The sequence below is a fragment of the Ceratotherium simum genome, chromosome 23 (genome assembly GCF_057802395.1).
Source record: "Ceratotherium simum simum isolate JZ-2026a chromosome 23, ASM5780239v1, whole genome shotgun sequence".
Classification (NCBI taxonomy): domain Eukaryota; kingdom Metazoa; phylum Chordata; class Mammalia; order Perissodactyla; family Rhinocerotidae; genus Ceratotherium; species Ceratotherium simum.
Genome location: NC_141922.1, coordinates 40,467,695 through 40,488,930, shown reverse-complemented (window position 1 = coordinate 40,488,930; position 21,236 = coordinate 40,467,695). Strand labels below are relative to the sequence as shown.

At 41.2% G+C, this 21,236-nt stretch overlaps 2 protein-coding genes across 3 annotated transcripts in view; one reads left to right on the top strand and one right to left on the bottom strand.

Annotated features, from left to right (window-relative positions):
• Nucleotides 1-1,345: 1,345 nt before the first annotated feature.
• Nucleotides 1,346-21,236, top strand: part of ERICH5 (glutamate rich 5) — a 25,725-nt gene continuing 5,834 nt past the window's right edge. Inside the window, exons 1-2 of one of the 2 annotated variants that reach the window (XM_087447601.1) lie at nt 1,346-1,745; nt 19,869-20,774. In XM_087447601.1, coding sequence (XP_087303727.1) covers nt 1,688-1,745; nt 19,869-20,774 — 964 coding nt within the window. In that variant the 5' untranslated portion in view covers nt 1,346-1,687. The remainder of the gene's footprint in view (nt 1,746-19,868; nt 20,775-21,236) is intronic. The other variant, XM_004431286.3, reaches the window with a different exon arrangement.
• Nucleotides 19,853-21,236, bottom strand: part of RIDA (reactive intermediate imine deaminase A) — a 23,716-nt gene continuing 22,332 nt past the window's right edge. Inside the window, exon 6 of the mRNA XM_087447603.1 lies at nt 19,853-20,704. Coding sequence (XP_087303729.1) covers nt 20,693-20,704 — 12 coding nt within the window. The 3' untranslated portion in view covers nt 19,853-20,692. The remainder of the gene's footprint in view (nt 20,705-21,236) is intronic.

Genomic DNA, 21,236 nt, shown 5'->3' with positions numbered 1-21,236 from the left:
CACATGGAGACACAAGGAGAAGACGGCCATCAACCAGCCAAGGAGAGAGGCCTCAAAATGAAACTAACCCTCCAACACCGTGACTCAGACTTGTAGTCTCAGAACTGTGAGGAAAAAATTTCTAAGTCACCCAGTCTGTGGTACTTTATTATGGCAGCTCTAACAAACTAACACAGATGGTTAACATAACCCATTGAATGATGTAAGAATTCATGAGTACTTACTGATACAAGTGAATAATAAATGGAGAAAAATGGAAAGTGTTCTCTGACACTAGAATGCCAACTAATAAATGTAGAAGGAACAATGTAATTAGAAAATCACCATTTGATAACCATCATAAAAATAATTGGTCCAATGATTGGATTAAGAAAATGTGGTATATATATACAATGGAATACTACTCAGTCATTAAAAAAAGACAAAATCGTCCCATTTGCAACAACATGGATGGGCCTGGAGCGTATTATGTTAAGTGAAATAAGCCAGAAAGAGAAAGACAAACCACTGTATGATCTCACTCATATGTGGAATATAAACCAACACATGGACAGAGAAAACTGTATTGTGGTTACCAGGGGCAAGGGGGTGGGGGGTGGGCACAAGGGGCGAAGGGAGTCATATATATGGTGATGTACAACCCAAAATTTCACAATGTTAAAAACTATTAAAACATCAATAAAAAAATAATAATTGGTCCAAGCAATAATAATAATATATGCTAGAAGTGGTAGAAAGATAAAAGTTTGATGGGAAATAGGATGTTTAGTCTTAAAGTCTCTCCCCGTAAATTACAAAGAGTGAAACAGTAACTTTCCAGTGGAGAAAGCTGGCAGACACTCCCTTAACTACTACCCGAACGACAGGACAAACTGACATCATGTGCCTCTTGATATGAATACACAGACCCCATAACTTCTGTATATTCCAGCCCAAAGTGCATCGCCTGAAAACATTCACAAGGAAACATCAGACAAACCCAAACTGAGAAAGGTTCTACAAAATAAATGGCCTGTTCTCTTAAAAAATATCACGGTCATGAAAGACAAAGAAAGACTGAGGGAACCAGAGTGCTTCAGATCAAAGCAAACTAAAGAGCGGTACGACAACTAAACGCAAGGTGTGGTCCTAGACTGGACAATTGACCAAAATTGAATAGAGAGTGGATTAAATAGTACCCTATCAACACTAAACTTCCTTGTGGTAGCTGTACTGAAGTTACATAAGAATAAGACTGTCATTGCATAGCAAATCGAGTCTACCAATCAATAGCCACTGGCTACAATCGCCTCCTCCCCTCCCCAGCTATTTAGTGATTCACATGAGCCCTCCCAGCCCTTCACCTTCTTCCCCGACATCATCTCTGTCCCTGCTTCAGAGGCCTTTACCATACCCTCCACTCTCTGCCCACCTAGCTCTCTGTTCCTGTGCTCTTGTTTCTCCTCACTCTGCGCCCCCAAGCTCCTTCCACCTCTGCGCGGCTCCCTTTCCTCTCCAGGCGCGCACCCCTCACTGCGGCGCTCCGCTGTGCGCCTGCGCTTTGCACCGCCGGAGCCGGGAGGGCCGAGTTGGAGGAAATTCGGCGCTGCGAGTGCGGTTTGCACACGATCCGGGCTCGGGGGTCGACGCCCGCGCCGGACTGGGACAAGTGGCTGCGCTCGCCCACACCGCAGCCCTCCTGCCCGCGATGGGCTGCTCCAGCAGCGCCCTCAACAAGGCCGGCGACAGCAGCAAGCCCCGCAGCGGTGAGCAGGGGACCTGGCCCCAACCCCGCCCGGGTCTCGGGCTTCAAGTCGGCTTGCTCCCTGGGGGTCCGAAAGATGCTACTCGTGCCCACCCCGCCCGGCGGGGGGCGGGCTCTTCCCTGAGCGCAGCGCCACTCCCTCCCGAAGTCTGGAGCGGGGCTGCTGTGACCCGTGGTGCGGAGGTCCCGGGGCGCTGCGCCGCGCACACTGTCCGAGGCGCGAGGCCAAAGGGCGGGCGCTGGGATTACCCTGTCCTCCGGTGTGATCGCGGGGGACTGGTGTTAAATCCCTAACGCGATTAACCGCGCGTTCTCTTAAACAGATGCAAAATTTCCTGTCCTGCCAATAGGTGCTATTTAATTTCCTGACAGTACGAAATTTCAGATTATATACAGATGCAAATTAACTGCTAACCATTAGTTTCTGGTTGTAAGGAGAAACGTGATATCCACTTTTCTATCAAGACCTTCTCCGCCTTGCCCTCCTGTCAGCGTTTCAGCTTCGGAGATGGCAAAGAATACGGAGAGTACTACAGATGGGCAGTCACTCCATCGGATAGGTTCCTGCACTTTTGAAGAGGTCAGATACACTTTCGCCTATCCTTGGCTTAAGTATTTCTTGACAAATATGCATGTGATAAACAGCGGTCATCACTGAATCTTATAAAGAAATTCAGCTAGCGTATTTTGAGCGTCTGTTATATAACAGCCAGGTGCTTGGCTAGATGCTGGAGATACAAGTGGCCTGACTTTTGGGGTTTGGGGGTGGAAGAGACAGACAATAAATTAGACCAATGATTAAGATAGTTTCTCACAGTGATAAGTGCTGTGAAAAAAATACAAGCAAATTAATGAACTAGAGAATGACTGGGTTGTACAGCCGACTCACTTCGATTTTGAACGGCTGAGGTTTTGGACAAAGCTCTGAGGGATAAGCAAATTCCTTCAGGCTAGTTTACAGTCTTCTTGAAGGTGAACTGTAGGGGATATTTCGTACTTTGGAATATCAAAGGATATTCCTTTTCACAGGTCTTCTTTTAGCACCTTGTGTTCTTCCAATAGCACAGAAATGTGTTCTTTGATTTTGTAGTAGAAAGCACAGAGTTTTCATGAATGCTGTTTCAAAGCTCAGACACTGTGTCCTAAGGGGCCGGCCCCGTGGCATAGTGGTTAAGTTTGTGTGCTGGGCTCCACCGCCCTGGTGTCACAGGTTCGGACCCCCAGCACGGGCCTAGGCACCACTCATCAAGCCATGCTGTGGCAGCATCCCATATACAAAATAGAGGAAATCCCAAATATGGGTGGTTAAGTTTGCATGCTCCGCTTCAGTGGCCCCGGGTTCTCAGGTTCGGATCCCGGGCGCCCACCAACGCACCGCTTGTCAAGCCATGCTGTGGCGGGGTCCCATGTAACGTAGAGGAAGATGGGCACAGATGTTAGCCCAGGGCCAGTCTTCTTCAGCAAAAAAAACTGATGCTTCAGGAAGATACACCATATTATTTTGGCTTCTCTTATACTCTGCCATGCCCCTAGGAGCAGCATCCTGGTTTAAAAAGCAGAGCATTAATTCATCATTATAGATTTTTTAAACTGATAAAAACATGTATTGCAGGGAATGTTACTCTTGGGGAAGGGCAAAAGTATCCGTAGGTGGAATGGGGTTTTTAAGCCTCTCAGAAAGTAATGAATGACCTTGTTTTTTAAAAAACATTTTATTGCCAATATTAATAAGCTTCCACATGAGTCACACCTTTTCATTTTTTAGTCATGCTTTCATTGCTGTTCTAAGTTTTCATGGATGTTATTCTAAAAGAAATGTTAAAATGCCTGACAAGCAGTTATAGTGCACAGAAGATTAACTAATACACTGCGTACATTGCTCAGTGTACGTATTGCATCAATCAACAGGTGTATTTTGCTGCTGCTCCTCAATCAGACAGTACCCCCTTGTAATTGGATACTATTGTGTGTTCATTGGCATTTCGACTCCTGATGTTGGAGGCCCCAATAAATAATTCATTCCTGTTTCTGCAGCTCAGAACTTCTTTAAATATTATATACTATACAATCCCAAGTCAGTGTGTATGGGCTTTTGGATAAAAACAGTCCAAGTTTATTAAATGTTCTATACATGCATTTACTCACTGTACCCCCTAGTGCCTAAAAATGCTTGGTACATAATTGTTGAATGAATTACTTCATTTAATCCTTATGACAATGCTATGACTAAGTGCGTCTTATGATTTTCCCCATTTTACAGATAAGAGTAAATAATTTGCCCAAGGTCACAGGGCTCTTTAAGAATCAGAGCTGGGCTTTGAATTCAGGTACTCTAATTCCAGAGCTTGACCTAGTCCTTCTTAAACCAGCTTGTGATAACTAGATTTAAATCTGTTTTTGCCTCAAATCACTCTGGATCCCCATTAGATGTGTGGTCATCCACTATGCAAACAACAAAAAAAATATAATAAAATATGTTAGAGTATTTATCATAATTTAATAAATTCAATAATATATAATTTAATAGAGTATTTATTATAATCCCCAAATAAGATATAATAAATATGCAAATATATATTATATGTAATATATAAATATATTGTATATTAATATATAATATAACTACAATAAATGTTATAAGTAAGATATTTATTTATGTCTAAATAAGAGTCAGTAAAATATGAAGTTTATATTTGCTTCCAAATTTAAAGTAGGAATGTTTGTAGGACATTTAACCTTAGAGATATTTTAAGCAGAGTACATAGATGTAGAGAAATTTTCAGTGCCCTCCCATAGAGATACAGATAATCTTCATATCATAAGAGATTCTTTTAAATTCACAATAGCAACCTTAGAACTCCATGGGTTAAATCTAAAATACATCAACTAGCCTGTAGACTGGATTTGTGTTGTCAGTTCTGCCTAACAATTTTCTGTAACTGGCTTAGGAACTGTTATATACTATGCAGTATTAGCCTACAAGCAAAAGAATCATAAAATAGGGCCGGCCTGGTGGGGCAAGCGGTTAAGTGCGCGCGCTCTGCTGCGGCACCCTGGGGTTCGCCGGTTCAGATCCCAGGTGCGCACCGATGCACTGCTTGGCAAGCTATGCTGTGGTGGCGTCCCATATAAAGTGGAGGAAGAAGGGCACTGATGTTAGCCCAGGGCAAGTCTTCCTCAGCAAAAAAAAGAGGAAGATTGGCAGATGTTAGCACAGGGCTGATCTTCCTCACACACACACAAAAAAACGAATCATAAAATAATAGGTTGGACTAGGTTACCTCTAAGGTCTCTTATAGCTTTAAAACTCTCCCGTCAGATGCTGAACCCCTCCAAAGACCAATCACTAGGGAAAGAGCTGTGTGTATTGGGGATGGGGGGGTCGGGGGCGGGCAGGGGAGGTGGGGACAGAAGTGGAGACTGGCCTCTGGTTGTAAATAATAATCCAGTGCTACTCAAAGTATAGAACAGTGCCTGGTACTCGGTAGTCACACACAGATTTTTACTGCATGTCCTGAAATGTGTAAGGAAAGAGGCTTTTCTTTCCAAAAAGACCATTAGGCAGATTGAGTTTGGAATTTCTTGTGTTTGTGGAAGCAAGTTCTAAATATTAGGACAATTTCTGTACTTTTCAGTGCCCCGAGGATCTGATGGAATCCGAACACAAAGGTTTCGTTGACTTCACAGACTTTAATGGACCCAAAGGTTTCTAGACTTTTGGTATCCAAACCCTCCTCCCATTGCTACCAGCCCCCTGCTTATATGTGTAATTCCAGCTCCACTGTGTCCTAATATAAATGCCATCCATTTCTCGCAGACTTCTTCCTGAGATTTTATAGCTTAAGCACCAATGGACAAAGTAAACAGATGGTAATTATTGACAAATTCGTTGCTAGGTTAATGTGTACATTTCCACTGACAGCTATAATCGTGTGTTTGTTCTCACCTGGACTCTCACTTGCTGCTTGGTGCCCACACTGCCTAGGCAATAAGATGAGCTTGAATTTCACACAGTTAAGTGAATTGTTCTTTGTACTGGGGAGATACCTTCAGTCTTCAACTAATATTTTCACACGCTGACATTTCAGTACTAAGTAGACAAACATTTTTCTTTTGTAATTGAAGAACAAACATCATTAACGTTAAAATGAATTTTTATAGGATTTTCTTGCATACAGATATTATATGAATGGGATTTCTTTCTTTTCAATGCTCGAGGTCTCTGGACTGAGTCTTGTATGTCTTTGTGTCCCCTTTAGAGCCAGGCACACAGAAAATGCTTGGTAAGTCTTGTGGTAGGCCTGGTTCTTACAGACAGCTAATTAAAATGGAATATAAGAACTCCATACATGGTTCAAAAATTTGAAAACATTTGAAAAATGCATGCAGTGAAAAGCACAACTCCCACCCATTCCCACCAGTCATACTCATGGGCAAATATTTTTTTTTTGTATATTTTTCCAAAGTTTCTTTATACATTGCAAATATTATTTACCTCTCCCATCTTTATTCATAAAGTGTAGCGTATTATACCCGCTACTCTTCACCTTGTTTTTGTCACCTAACAATATGGAGATCTTTCTATATTGACATTTAGAGACTTCTTTCTCCTTTTTTACCCTTGCTTAATAATCCATTGTGTGATTTATTTAACCTGTCTCCTATTGAGGGACATTTGATTTGTTTTTAGTCTTTTCCTGTTGCAAACAAGGCTGCAATGAATTCCTTTATACATACCTCATTTTGAGTCATTTTGAATATCTGTAGGACCGTTTCCCAGAAGTGGCATTACTAGGTCAAAGGGTATGTGTATTTCTAGTTTTGATAGATAACTGCCTAAATGTCCCCACAGGGTTGTACCAGTTTACGCTCTCATCAACAATACAATAAACCTTTTTCTAAAATTGAAGACTTTCCAACATTAGTGCAGCCGCAGCAAAACATGGGTATGGAGCAGGAGTCAGCAGACAAGGTAGGAGCACCCTCTTGGTTCCAGGTACTTTAGTCCATGATCTTGTTTAACCCTGACAAGAGCCTTATAAAGCAAACATTAGGATCACCAAATATAGCAAGAAAACTGCAGCTTAGTAAGAATAAGTAACTTGCCAAAGTTTTCAGAGCTAGTAAGTGATGGAGCTGGGGCTTAAACCCAGTGTGTGTGACTCCATAGCCCCTGCTCTTTTCACAAACTCCTGTTCCATCTGGGTGTAGTCCTGATTCTGCCAGAACTCATTGTGTGACCTTCATGTAGCAGAAATGCAATCCATATCTGTTGAGTGGGTGAGTGGATGAATGGATGGATGGACAGAGACGGGGATTCAGGGGGATGAGAGTACTACTTAAAAAAGCAGAGGGAGAGTAAGAATCAGGACCCAGGGAATAACAGAAACTGGAAGGTAACATTGGCGAGATGGGCTCCGGAAGAGCGTGTTGGGTTGTGAAGAGGGTCTTCTAGCCATGCAGTTAAAGGTCAACACAACGCAACAAAGCTTTATTGTGTTCTGTGAAATCATGCTTCTCTGTAAGGTTGCCACATGTCCAGCTCACGTGTACAGGTTTGCTTCTATGTTAATGTTTTACAACATCAAGTTTAAAATAAAAACCTAGTACTTGTGGGGGTTACTGAAAGGCTCACCAAAACTGATAAAAAGCATCAAACTTCGAATCCTGGTATGTATAAGTGTAGGTAGTACTACATAACGATTTTTTTTTAAAGCATAATACCAGAATATAGCTCTCCAAGTGAGTGTTAATGTCTGGAAAGTACCATAATGACCTCAGAAGCTTCTTTACCTCCCACGGCTGTTGCTATTGTTCACATTCCTTGAACCCCTCCTTGGGAATTGCCTTCAGGCTCTAGAGTTCCTTCTTTTTTTTTTTTTTTCCCCTTTTTCTCCCAAAGCCCCAGTAGATAGTTGTATGTCACAGTTGCACATCCTGCTAGTTGCTGTATGTGGGACGCTGCCTCAGCGTGGCCCGACAAGTGGTGCGTGGGTGCGTGCCCGGGATCCGAATCTGGGCCGCCAGTAGCGGAGCATGTGCACTTAACCGCTAAGCCACGGGGCCGGCCCAAGAGTTCCTTCTTTTGTATATATTTAAGAATGTCAGAGTTTTGTCCTTTAATGATGAAGATTGAAAAAAAAACAAAAAAACAACCCACATTGTTTTTAACAGCTAAAACTCCATGGGAATTATGCTTCTTGAGAGGGTGAAATAAGCCAGGCAATGCTAGTGTGCTCAGAAACAAGGGGTGGTCATTGGAAATAGACCGAGAAAAGAAAGGCAACCAGTGTCGTAGGAGCAAGTTCAGCTGACACCACTTTCTTCCGCATGGAAGAGCCTAAAGGGTTGTGGGGTCCCCAGGAAAACTGGGCTGGGCTGTGGTGACTGGTTGGCTATAGCCCCACACCTGTGACCCTCTTTTCTCAGCCTACATACCCCACAGTCCCTTTGGCCTCTCCTCTAGGTTGGCTTTTCTAATAAGATAAAAGACCTCAAGACCTGATAACATGCTCTTTATTCATATTGAACACTTCTCGACATTCAAATCTGTATGGCTTTAATTTGCTTTGAGATGAGCACATCATATTAGGCCAGTTGACATAAGTAAAGTGTCCAAATGTACATTAAGTAGGAAAGTCAAGATGCAAGAAGATGCAAGAAGCATCATGACATGTCTGCCCAATGTGCAAGAAGAAGATGCAAGAAAGAAAATGACATCTCTGCCCTATCTGTCTACTCTCCAGGTCACCAGAAGTCACATTTCATTTACATACAATGTACTCTGTGGACATGACAGTATAATTCAAAGTGGACATCAAAATAGCACCAATTAACATCATCTAAGATAGCAGATGTCAAATGAACTTGACCCCATAGGCCAAAGATTGCAATGACTCATGCTCAAGAGGCTGCTCAGTATGACCTGAGCCCCTAGCCTTTGCCGACTTCTTTGCAGCTGTTCCAGATGCAGATTTGTTTATCTTCCACATATGAGTGAAATCATGTGGTGCTTGTCTTTCTCTGTCCAGCTTATTTCCCTTAACATAATACTCTCAAGGTCCATCCATGTTGTTGCAAATGGGACGGTTTTGTGTTTTTTTATGGCTGAGTAGTATTCCATTGTATATATATACCACATCTGCTTTATCCATTCAACAGTTGATGGGCACTTGGGTTTCTTCCACATCTTGGGTATTGTGAATAATGCTGCAGTGAACATAGGGGTGCATAAATCTCTTTGAATTATTGATTTCAAGTTATTTGGATAAATACCCAGTAAGTGGGATAGCTGGATCATATGGTATTTCGATTTTTAATTTTTTGAGAAATCTCCATACTGTTTTCCATAGTGGTTGCACCAGTTCGCATTCCTACCACCAGTGTATGAGGGTTCCCTTTTCTCCACATCCTTTACAGCATTTGTTATTTTTTGTCTTGTTAATTATAGCCATTCTGATGAGTGTAAGGTGATATCTCATTGTAGTTTTGATTTGCATTTCCCTAATAATTAGTGATGTTGAACATCTTTTCATGTGCCTGTTGGCCATCTGTGTATCTTCTTTGGAAAAATGTCTGTTCATATCCTCTGCCCATTTTTTGATGGGGTTGTTTGTTTTTTTGTTGTTGAGTTGTCTGAGATCTTTATATATTTTGGAAATTCAAACCAAATTTTTTTTGTCTATCAGTTAATTGTCTGCTCCCTTCACAAGGAGTTTCCCATTTAGGGACAATACTTTTCCAAGCCTGTTATATATTTATCTTTACATTCGGTGAAAAGGCCCTTTCTGCTCTCTTTAGCAGCTTACCTTTAAAACCTAGTCCTAAATGGTCCCTGCAGGATGAGAACATTCCACACTTTGCAGACTGCCCTGATTCAGCTATCATTATTATCTTCTCAGCCTTGCCTAGCTAATGCTGCTCTGGTCTATGGTGACCGAAATATATTTGTCCCTTTGTTGTATGTATTAGAGCTTCCCAGCCTGTGGGAAGGGGTTGGAGTGTGCCAACATTTCTCCCAGCCTTTAGGGCAGCTGGGAGGGTCTGGACAGCCCCAGCCCTCTAGGTGCAGCTTTGTCTGTCTGCCCCAGTGTGCTGCACAAATATCACATTCTCTGTGTGCCATGACACACGGGGGATATGCAGTCCAACTGCTCTATCATTTTCACTAGGAGTTTCTCTTACTGAAAGAGAACATCTGCCTTCAGCCACCCCAGCAAGGACCTCTGTTGAAATGTCCTCCCCAAACCATCCTCCTTGCATCTTTCTTTCCCTCACTATCATTGATAATATTAAGGAACTCTTTCTTTTTTTCTTTAGTTGATTTTTTTGGCCTATTCTTAGCTTTTTCCATTTTCCTAAGACTGATGGGAACCACATAGTTTCCTTTGGCTAATTTCCTTTGTTTGTGCTGGAGTAGTCTCTACAGACTAGATGGTTGTGAGAGGCTCTGATTACCTGTACACCTCGAATTAATGTGTGTGAGAGAGAGACAGAGAGAAAATCAGTATACTGAGAGATAGTAGAGTGCTATTAAGAAGGTGGGTCTGGAGTTAGACTGTCTGGGTTCAAATCCTGGTTCAGGATCATTTATTAGTTGTGTGACTTTGAGCCACTTAACCTCTTTATGTCTCAGTGACTTCATCTATAAAATAGCATTAACAATAGTACCTATTTCATAGAGTTGTTTTGAGGGATAAATGAGTTAATACATGTAATGCACCCAGAGTAGCCTAAATGTTGCCTAGAACAGGAATTGGCAAACTGGCCTGCTGGCCAAATCCAGCCCACTACCTGTTTTTGTAAATAAAGTTTTATTGGAACACAGGCATGCCCATTCATTTACATATTGTCAATGACTGCTTTCTCACTACGATGACAGAGTTGAGTAGTGGCAATAGTGTCGCTATGCTCAGCAAAGCTGAAATATTTATTATCTGGCCCTTTACAGGAAAAATTTGCTGACCCCTGGCCTAGAATATTGTCTAATAAGTCCTCAATATAAATTATCTGTCATTAATATTAATTTTAGTACACCTAAATTTTTCTTTATTGCTTTTCCAAGATCAAGTTTTGTATTTTTCTTCTAGATCAACTTATAGATCTCTGAATTTGTTGATTTCCTGACTTTTTTTCTTTTTAGTAAATTTCTTAAAGGACAGTGACAATTAAAAATATTAAGTCAGTAATAGCACAAGCATTACAAAAATATTTAAAAGTCATAAAAGTGGCACGCGAATGGCCAAAGTTAATGAAACAATTTTTCTAGGGCTTACCAGATCTTATTTTGCTAGGTACTTGCTCTTGTACTTTTGCTACTATAATTTTTTAAAAATAAACTTTATTTTAGAATAGTTTTGGATTTACAGAAAAATTATGAAGATAGTATAGAGAATTCCCATATACTCCACACGCACTTTCCCCTATTATTAACATCTTACATTAGTAGGGTACATTTGTCACAATTAATGAACCAATACTGATACATTATTATTAATGAAAGTCCATACTTTATTCAGGTTTCCGTAGTTTTTCTCTAATGTCTTATTTTTGTTCCAGAATCCCATCTAGGATACCACATTACATTTAGTTTTCATGTCTCCTTAAGCTCGTCTTGACTATGACAGTTTCTCAGACTTGTTTTTGATGACCTTGTAGGTTTTGAGGATTACAGGTGGGTATTTTATAAACTGTCCCTCAATTAGGATTTGTCTGATGTTTTTCTTACGACGCTATGGAGAGTGTGGGATTTTGGGAGGAAGACCACAGAGGTATCAAGGATACTTCATCACATCATATCAAGGATACATGTTCTCAACATGACTTACCACTGCCTCCTAAACTTCTCTAATACTCCTTTTGGAGACTCTGAAGCTTAAAGAAGGGTAACTATGGATTTATGTTTTATAGTCTAATCTGACTGAAATCTTCAAGTTTAATCATTTCCCTGATTCTTGGTCAAACCTGCTTCTTACTAGATCAAAGCTTATTTTTATGCTCTGTTTTATGAAGAAAAGAAATTCATTCCATTCAGTTTTCAAATGTCTGTGCCAGAAGCCCAGTGCTGGCCTCAAGGGTGCATAGGACTGTGAGAGGAAGACTTCTGCTTTCTTCCAAGTGGCTTTTCATTCTGGGAAAGAAAACCCCCCACTTCTCTTAATGTAGTCGGTACTCTTTCCTAACCATGGAAGCAAAGTCATCTGAATTGCATGTGGATCCCTAACCTGAGACAGTAGTAGCAGTGGTTAGCTGAAAGACCTGGGGTCATACTCCTCCTTGGTCTGCCCACTGCTCTTTCTAGTACTAGGGACTCTCAGGGTGCACTAACCACCTGGACTTGAGGCCCAAATGTCTGATGTGACTGTGACAGCTCTGTTGAAGATTTAAGTATTCCATCCCAGTCACAAGTTTGCTAACTGCTAATAGGACTACTCCCTACTCAAGCACAGACACCTGCTCTTGGCCACAGGCCTTTGCGCACTGCACCCTGACCAAGTCAGGCACGGGCACGGTGACCCCACCAGGAGAGCAGCCAACTCACAGTGGTGTAGCCACTTGCTCACAGCTCTTGGAGTGCCAGGCAGAGCAAGTATTAACCTTAACTTCAGATGAGAAATTAGAAGACTTCTTTTTCCTCACCTAGCCAAGGTGGAGACTTAGCAAACCCAGCCAGTTCTCTGAAATGAAGGAAGGTTGAGAAAAATCTTCCTCTGCACTGTGGAGCTCACTTAGACCAGCTCAGGCCCTTGATTCATTGCCAAAGCGGCCTACTCACCTCAGCTCTCATGCTGACCGTGGCACGCTACACGAGGACGGAGACGACAGCAGGTGTTTGAAGATGGACAGCAATGTCTGTGGAGAATGAGGGACGCCTACACCCGACAGTTCTCTATCTTCATCATCCACTTTAGTCTTTCCTAACTAGCTCCTTTACGCCTTTCTGTGGCGACCCCAGAATGCTGCCATAGATAACCTAACCATCTGGGGATCTGGTTAAACTACAGATTTTGGTTCAATGGATCTGGTGTGGGGCCTGCAAGCCAGCATTAAAAAAAAACAACTCCCAGGTAATGCTGATGGTACAGGTTTGGGGACCACAATTTGCTTTTTTTTTTTTTTTTTTGTGAGGAAGATCAGCCCTGAGCTAACATCCATGCCAATCCTCCTCTTTTTGCTGAGGAAGACCGGCCCTGACCTAACATCTATTGCCAATCCTCCTCCTTTTTTTCCTTTTTCTCCCCAAAACCCCAGTAGATAGCTGTATGTCATAGTTGCACATCCTTCCAGTTGCTGTATGTGGGACGCCGCCTCAGCATGCCTGGAGAAGTGGTGCATCGGTGCGTGCCCGGGATCCAAACCCGGGCCGCCAGTAGGGGAGTGCACACACTTAACCGCTAAGCCACGGGGCCGGCCCCCACAATTTGCCTTAAAACACCTAAATCTTCAAGGTGGAATCAAACTTCCTTGGGCTCTGCCACTCACTAGCTGTGTGCCTCTTCCAGATAAAGGTTCTTAATCTTTCTGTGCCATAATTTCCTCAGCTGTATAATGGGGATAACGGACCTACCTTGTGGAGTTGTTGGAAGATTGAATGAGATAATTCATATAAAGCTCTAGGCAGAGTCCCTCAATAAATGTTAGCCACTGTTGTTCCTCCTAGAGAAGCATGGTGCACGAGGCCTGGTTAGGTTGGTGAAGAGTCACAGTTTGTACATATCAAAGACATAATCGTCACTTTCTCTCTCTTCTTCCTTGTTCATTGAGATGCCTTTAATTTTGTAGACTAGATTTCTGCCCAAATGTTGGATCGCCATGTGCCAATAATGACCATCAATCCACGAAACTGTCTTGTTTACTGGCAAATAATTTTAAAAGTAATTTTTTATGCAATAGCTTTTTTGAAATAAGAGTTTATGTTATAGGAGTCTAAAAGAAATCAAAGACAATGAAATTGGAAAATCACATCTGAAGGAGGTGATTATTTGTCACGGCTTGATGACTGGCTCTGTAGCTGTTAAATGTCAGCCTCTCATCTAGGCAGGAGCCTCACATCTCCAAGTGTGCTTATCAAGTGTTCCAGAAGTATCTTTCCAACTACATGTTCTTGATTCTCTATAGTTAAATTTCAAAATTAGGTTTACCTTCAAACTTTATTGCCTTTACTTTGTAATGGTCAAAACTAATTTTAGATATGTAAATTCAGGTTATACTACTAAAAAAGAAAAGTGGGAGGCTAGCCCAGTGGTGTAGTGGTTAAGTTCGTGTGCTCCTCTTTGGCGGCCTGGGTGCCGATCCTACATACCATGCTCGTCAAACCATGCTGTGGTGGTGTCCCACATACAAAATAGAGGAAGATTGGTGCAGATGTTAGCTCAGGGCCAATCTTCCTCAAGAAAAAAAAAAAAGAAAAGAAAAGTGGTTTGTCTGATTTTTATTTGCCCTCTACAGGATTTTTTTGGCTGACAGTTTCATACTTCAGTTACATGGGATATTGCTTAAGTTCACCTCTCCTCAAAATGAGTGCCTTGTTAACATCTACCGACCGATAGAATGCTCCCTTGGGGATTAGCATTTGTGCCATGGCACATGAAGACAGTATTTTTACAAACTTTGATGAAGGAAAAGGGCAAAAACATCTAGAATAGCAGCACTATTAGCTCCACAAATGGTTTTTGGATGGACGGATAGATGATAGAATGGAATTGAGGAGAAAGAATAGTAAGAAAATGAGAAGGAAGATGAGCAGACTCTCCACTTGGAGCCCATGTATGTTGCATCCCTGGTCCCAAAGCTCAAAAGCTACAAGAACCTAAAAACGGTGGCAGCAAGGGAAAATACCAGGATCCCCCTTTCTCACTGAATCTCTAGAAAACCCAGCAGACAGGCCAATGAGGTCCTTGGGATGTCTAATATGTCATAGCCATGGGATAGGAAATATTGACCTCAAGTCTTTCTCCTTGCTGGGTAGAAGCTTCATTTCTGATTAGGGTAATGAACTGACTTGAACAGCTTCCACCATAATGTGAATTTCAGGTATGTTAGGTCTAGTTCTAATCCCTTCTGTAATGTTGCCTAGTATTTAATTTCTTTGTGGGCCTATCACAACAGTGCTTGCAACAAGGGTTCTATTAGTTCAGCTGTCACAACAAATTTGTGCATGGATCAACTTACAACAGAATCAAGAGAGAGAATGAGCACCACAGGATTAGGCCCAGAGCAGTGTATGATTTGATAAAATGTAGGGTTCAGAAAACAGACATATCTTTAAACAACTTCAGATGTGGAAACAATGCATCTGTCCACAATATTTATTATATAATAATACAGATTAGGCATAGAATATCTCCTGTTTGTGGACAAAAGATCTGCTTTTCAAGTTAGAGTGCTAGAAGAAATCATGTAGTACCTTCCTCTGCCTCAAGGAGGTATGTGGAGATTCACAAAACCATGTGGATGGAGCACGTGGAAATCCTTGGGTAAGAGATAATGTGTAGATACCAAGCTGTACTTAATGAGCGAAGTAACTGTTATTTGAATTTCCCTGTAGACAGTAAACTCCAGGATAGTAGAGACCAGATCTTTCTGGTTAACTGCTGTAATGCTGTGCTCAGCCCAGAGCTGTCATATAGTAGATAACTTGATGAATAAATGAAATCAAAGCCAACAAACAGAATGAAACATATTTATATAAACACTATCAGTGGCCTTTATTAATGCCAGTCAAGTCCAAGCAAATCATGACTGACATGATGAATACTATTCCATTATCCATCAACAATTATGTTTTTTTCTTTTTTTTTTTTTAAAGATTTTATTTATTCATGTTTTTCCCCCCAAAGCCCCAGTAGATAGTTGTATGTCGTAGGTTCACATCCTTCTAGTTGCTGTACGTGGGACTCGGCCTCGCGTTGGACGGAGAAGTGGTGCCTTGGGGCGTGCCCGGGATCCGAACCTGGGCCGCCAGCATCAGAGCGCACGCACTTAACCGCTAAGCCACGGAGCCGGCCCAACAATTATGTTTTAATACTTATCATGGTAACAACAGAATTTTATAGGTCAACATCAACAGCTTGATAGTGTTCAGGGGCTGTTTATCCAAGTCCTTTAATGTTGCAGTTCATTCTTTCTGTTGCTGAGTTAGCTATAATTTATTGACAGAGTTAGCTATAATTTATTGACAGGGCCACTGCTGACTCACAAAGGACCTGTGTGAAATTAGAAAAGGGAGCTGTCCCCATCCCTAACACATGCAGTCTGGCAGGTGCACACAGGCTGGACTTCAGCTCTCAGTTGCCCCTTCAGCAGGATGCCCCATGCAGTGAGAAACGTGAGTAGCCATAGCCCGTGTCTCTGTTTACTGAGTACCTTCTCATGTCACACACCATGTTGGGTAATTACACATGTCATCACCTCAGTCAATTCTCCTAATAAGCCTGAAAGGCAAACATAATAACCCCATTTTACAGATAAGGAAACTGAGGTCCAGAGAGGTTAGAAACTTGTCTAGATTGCACAGTTAAGAAAATGTTGGAATCAGAATTCACATCTAATATCAGAACGGTCTAGAATGCCCTCTCCAGCTGAAGAGGAGGGAGGTCATATGAATCCAAAAAATTGTACTTCCCTCAGCAGCTCGGGGATAAGAGCGTTCTGAAGGATATGAAGTCTGGTGCCTGAAAGGAAGTTTTAGTGGTAATTGTAGACTTTATTGTTGTGTTCTCTGAGAGGTGGTTTGAAACAACCATTTGTTTTCCAACCTTTTCATTTATTTACTCTGATCTTTCTTCTTTCTGAATAGGCTCAGAGAAAGGTAGCAGTATTAGAAGGAATGAAATTACTTTACTTTTCTGTTTCTCCATCACAGTCTCTTCCTTGTTAGGGCCGTCAAGATTCTATTAAATCGAAGTTTAATACTACTGATGGCTAACACTGATTGTCACTTAGTGGGTGCTAGTCACTGTGCTAGTGCTTTCCAGGTATTAACTCATGTAATCCCCTGCTCTCCTCTTCCCACTCTGCAGATGATGACACAGGCATGAAGAGGCTTAGTAAGGCTAGTAAGTGGAGGAACCAGGATTCAAACCCTCCTCATTATAGGTGTCATTTTCAAGGTTGTAAGATCTCTGTCCTCTCTTTTAAAGCAGATTGCTCTCCTCTATCACATAGGAAAAAGAGCTTTTGAGCAATTAATTAGGAGCTATTACCTCCAAAATACATTTATTTCAAAATTCAGTCAGAGTGCAGTGAATCAGTATAAATTACAAAATGAATATGTCACTACACTTCTAGCATTTTCTCTATTTTTTTTTTTTTGTGATCATTTTAAAGGTATTTTATCTCCTTTGGGCTACCTTAGAAAAATATTAGAGACAGTGACATTCTTTTGTATATTTCCCAGCTTGGCTGACTATTTTCAGGTTGTGTTATAAAAATATTATATGTTGAGGACATCCGCCTACTTCAAGTATACCAGTGAGATTAGCAAAAGTACATGAGAATGGAAATTGATACTGTCATCATGGGCATAAATGTTCTAGTTATGGCAAAAATTGATAGATCCGTTGGACACTTATGCCACCACTTGTGGATAAATAAATTTTCACAAAGCTTTTGGTTTTGAGGAAAAAACTTGACTTAGACTGATAGCATAATATATTTTTCAAAGTATAAAATTGAGTGGCTATGATTTGGGTGTGTCAACATTTTTTTTTTTCCCACAGCTTTCTGCTCTAGAAGAATGATGCCTTTAGAATGCACTCTCAGCTGGCACTGCTGGATGAAAATCATTCATCTCATTTAACTGACAGTACTAATTACTGTAATAACTATTTTACCAGAAAATATAATTTGGCAGACATCTGTGATTAGTGTATTAACACATTTCCTTGTTAATTCCCTAAGGCAACCTCACACAAAGAACATCCTTTGTGTGATATCTAAATGAATTGTCTTGTCATAATGAATTTCTTTATAGACCTGAGAAATCACTTTTGTTAAGTTGCCTTATGTGCTGTTAATTTGAAGCCTTCATTCATGATGAGGCCAGCAGGGGAGGTGAAGGATAGCCCTCCTCCCAGTCCCGTCAGGCGGCCCCTGGGGCCCACAGCCTGTGCCCTGCATCTCACAAAATCCTTCCTAAACTCTGCTTCTCCAGCCTCAGGCTCCATTTCCTCTCCACAGGGGGATTCAAACACAGTCCCAGAGGCAGGGTGGGAAGCTATTTGATATGAATAAATGTATTAAAAAGAGAAACAGTTGGCAGTGAGTTGAATTAAAGATAATACATAAACTAAGGAAGTGAATAACCATGACAATTATTAACTCAGGGAAAAACAAAAAAAGTGTTTACACAAAGTAATAGCTTACTATATGGCTCAGTTCTTCCTAGCAGACGTATTCATTATATGTGCGTATAACTGAGTATTGATATAGCCCAAATGACAACATGATTACTATTTTAGATCATTAATATACAACTACTGAATGGAAAGGAAATGTGATTATGTAATGGGAGAGGGTAGGGAAAAAAAGAGCTAATTCTTGATTTTCCATAGTGGGAGTTAACTGAAATGCCCAAACTGAAAAATCATGAAGTAGCAATTCACTTAGAGATATAGAAAAAAATATCCCTCCAAAAAAGCTAAAAGAATGAAAATATTTGTCCCTAGAGAAGAGGAAATGGGACAGGAGACCTGAGTATTAGTTATATATCTTAACTTACATTGGATAAGCAGATAACTCTTTAAACTATATGTGTATACAACGGAGGGGGAGGGGTAATTTAGGGACAAAAGATCAAGAGAAAAAATCTTTGGGAAAAAAACACAAAAGGAAATATATCACCTAGAGGCCCATTTTAATATGTTGGTTTATTTTCTTCTAGTATTTCCCCCCTCTACTTGTGATTTATTTTTCCTCTTTTCCTATCTCTCTTCATCCCTTCCTTCCTTCCTTTCCACATTGCTGTAATCATACTGTATATAAAATTATAGCTAACTTATTAAGCACTTAATTGCACAGCAGGCCTTGTGCCAAAAAACACATTATATGCATTATTTCATTTGATTAATCCAACTGTGAGTGCTGATTTTTGAACTTATTATATCATAATTCTTTTCTTAGTTTAGCATATGGTCTTCATTATCATCTTGTTTCACTCCATCCGGTGGAATATTTATCTTTCCCTCATATTATTAGACTTTTAAGCTGTTTGCCAGCTTTTGCTATTATAAAGAATACTGGGATGATATAATTTTCCCCAAAGCATTTTCCTGATGTTTATGCTTTTAAGATAAATTTCTAGAAGTAGGATCACTGGCTCAAAGAGTAGAATCCTGTTGCCAAGTTGCTTATCTTAAACTATCCAGAGCACTTTTGCATTCATTGTTTAATGTGATATGAGGCTTCATGCAACTCTGAGAGAGGTTAGGTGGGAGAGAGAGATTCACTGCCATTTTACAGAGGAGATCACTGGGAGCTAAGTTCCCAAGGTCACACAGTTGGAGGAAGAGCTAGAATTAGAATGTATGTTTCCCAAAGCTCTCTTGATGTCTCTTCCCGCTGTGCCCCCTACATGTAATGAAACTCAGGCTGAACTGTCCCTGCCACTTTCCTTCCCAGACATCGTAGTCTTTACCCAGTGGGGCTTCTCTGTCATGGGCCTTTTCCTTTCACTGAGGGCCACTCTGCTTTCGAAGGAAAAAAAGACCTCTCAAGCAGTCCGAGGACCACACACGGTGACATCTTCTACTAGTCTAAGGAGGACAAAGAGTGGGACAGAGAAAAGAACATGAGAAACAAACGTGCTAAATTAGAATATGGGCAGGGGCCCTGAGAAGGTGCACAAGGAGCAAAGGGGAAAAAACTGTGGTTTTGGAGGACGTTCATCTCATGTTTAAGATGAGGTGTGTGAGCTGAAGACAGTAAGAGATTTGACTTATGGAGTGTGGGGTCGTGGTATGGCCTTTCTGTACTCAGTTGTACCCAGGACTGTCTTGAACTGTTAAATCTACTTGTTGATAGCAATACACTTTCTCAAGATAGAAACTAAACAATAATTTGTATTTTTTTCTTTTTCAAATGAATGAGCAAAAACTAACTTCAAATATGTATTTTTCAACTACAGAAGAAAGTGAGTCCTGCTTTGTGCAGCCAAAACCATGCACACTGGGAAGAGAGTCTACTTTTTATGGCAAGGTACAAGAGGAATGCCTTCCTCCATTAGAAAAGCTCAAGATTTCAGCGGTGTCTACAGCTAATGGTGTTAAATCCCTCCCTGAAGAGGCCCTGGCAAAGGATGCTGTAGACCAACCAGGATCCACGGAAAAGACGCAGCCTCTAGAGGGATCCAACGAGTCTGGGCCACCTCAGCCAGGTCGCAAAGATGATACTTCAGGAGCAGGAGAAAAGAAGAAAAACATGGAAGCAGTGACAGAGGTTCAACCTTTAAAAGGAAATGCTGAGACTGAACCTTTAGGAACAGAAGCCAGTTGTCAGCTTTTGAGGACAGCAGGAGAGAGGGACTCTCCTGGAGCAATGCGAGGTACTGAGATTCCGCAGACTGCCGGAGAGATGACACCTCTAGGAACAGCTGAGAAAACGCCACCTCTGGAAGCACTGAGAGAGCCACAACCTCAAGAAGCAATGAGAAAGGATGAACAGTCTCAACTCCCAGAAACAGTTCCCAAGGAGACTGAATCTCCAGAAATATTGGACAGAAGTCAGCTTGTGGAAACAGCTGAAGAGCAGCAACTTCAAGAAACATTGGGAAAAGATGAGCAGTCCCAACTTCTAGAAGCAATTCCCACAGAGAATGAATGTCCAGAAGTATTGGACAGAAGTCAGCTTGTCGAAACAGTTGTAAATAATGATTCACTCCATAAAACTTGTGAAGGTTCAGGAAACACGGAGCAGATTCAACCTGAAGAAATTGTTGGAAACGTGGAGCATTCAGCAGGAATTCTAGAAACAGGGACAAATGTGGAAATGGTCAGGAAAATTCACACTAATGAAGAAGACCAACACATTGAAGGTAAAAGTTGTGCTGTCAAAGATTCAGGATGTTTAGATGTGCTCCGTAAGAGATCATCTCTGGGGGTAGGGGGTAGGTGGCTGACACACAGTCATTGAAGTCTCTGTTGCAGGTGATTGAAGTTCATTTGACCCAAACCAAAAAGCCTTCCATACCTAGGAAATAGGCATTTGGCTTTCCAGCAAAAATTTTCTAAAGCATAGTCTGTGTCCAAATTTTTAACCTAGAGTTTCACTGTTGAATAGAATATTGAAGGCAACATGTTAAAATTTCTGAATTTTTTTTCAAGTTCACTCCTCATTAGGCCCCATGTATGATATGAGGATCCAAAGTAAAGATGGTTAGTAGAGGAATTGACCTTCTAATGAAAAAATATACCAATAACAGACCTTGGAGTGTAATTTTCATCTTTGCCAATCTTGTCCTTAGAAAATTACTGTCCGTCTGCTCCTATCCTCCTAT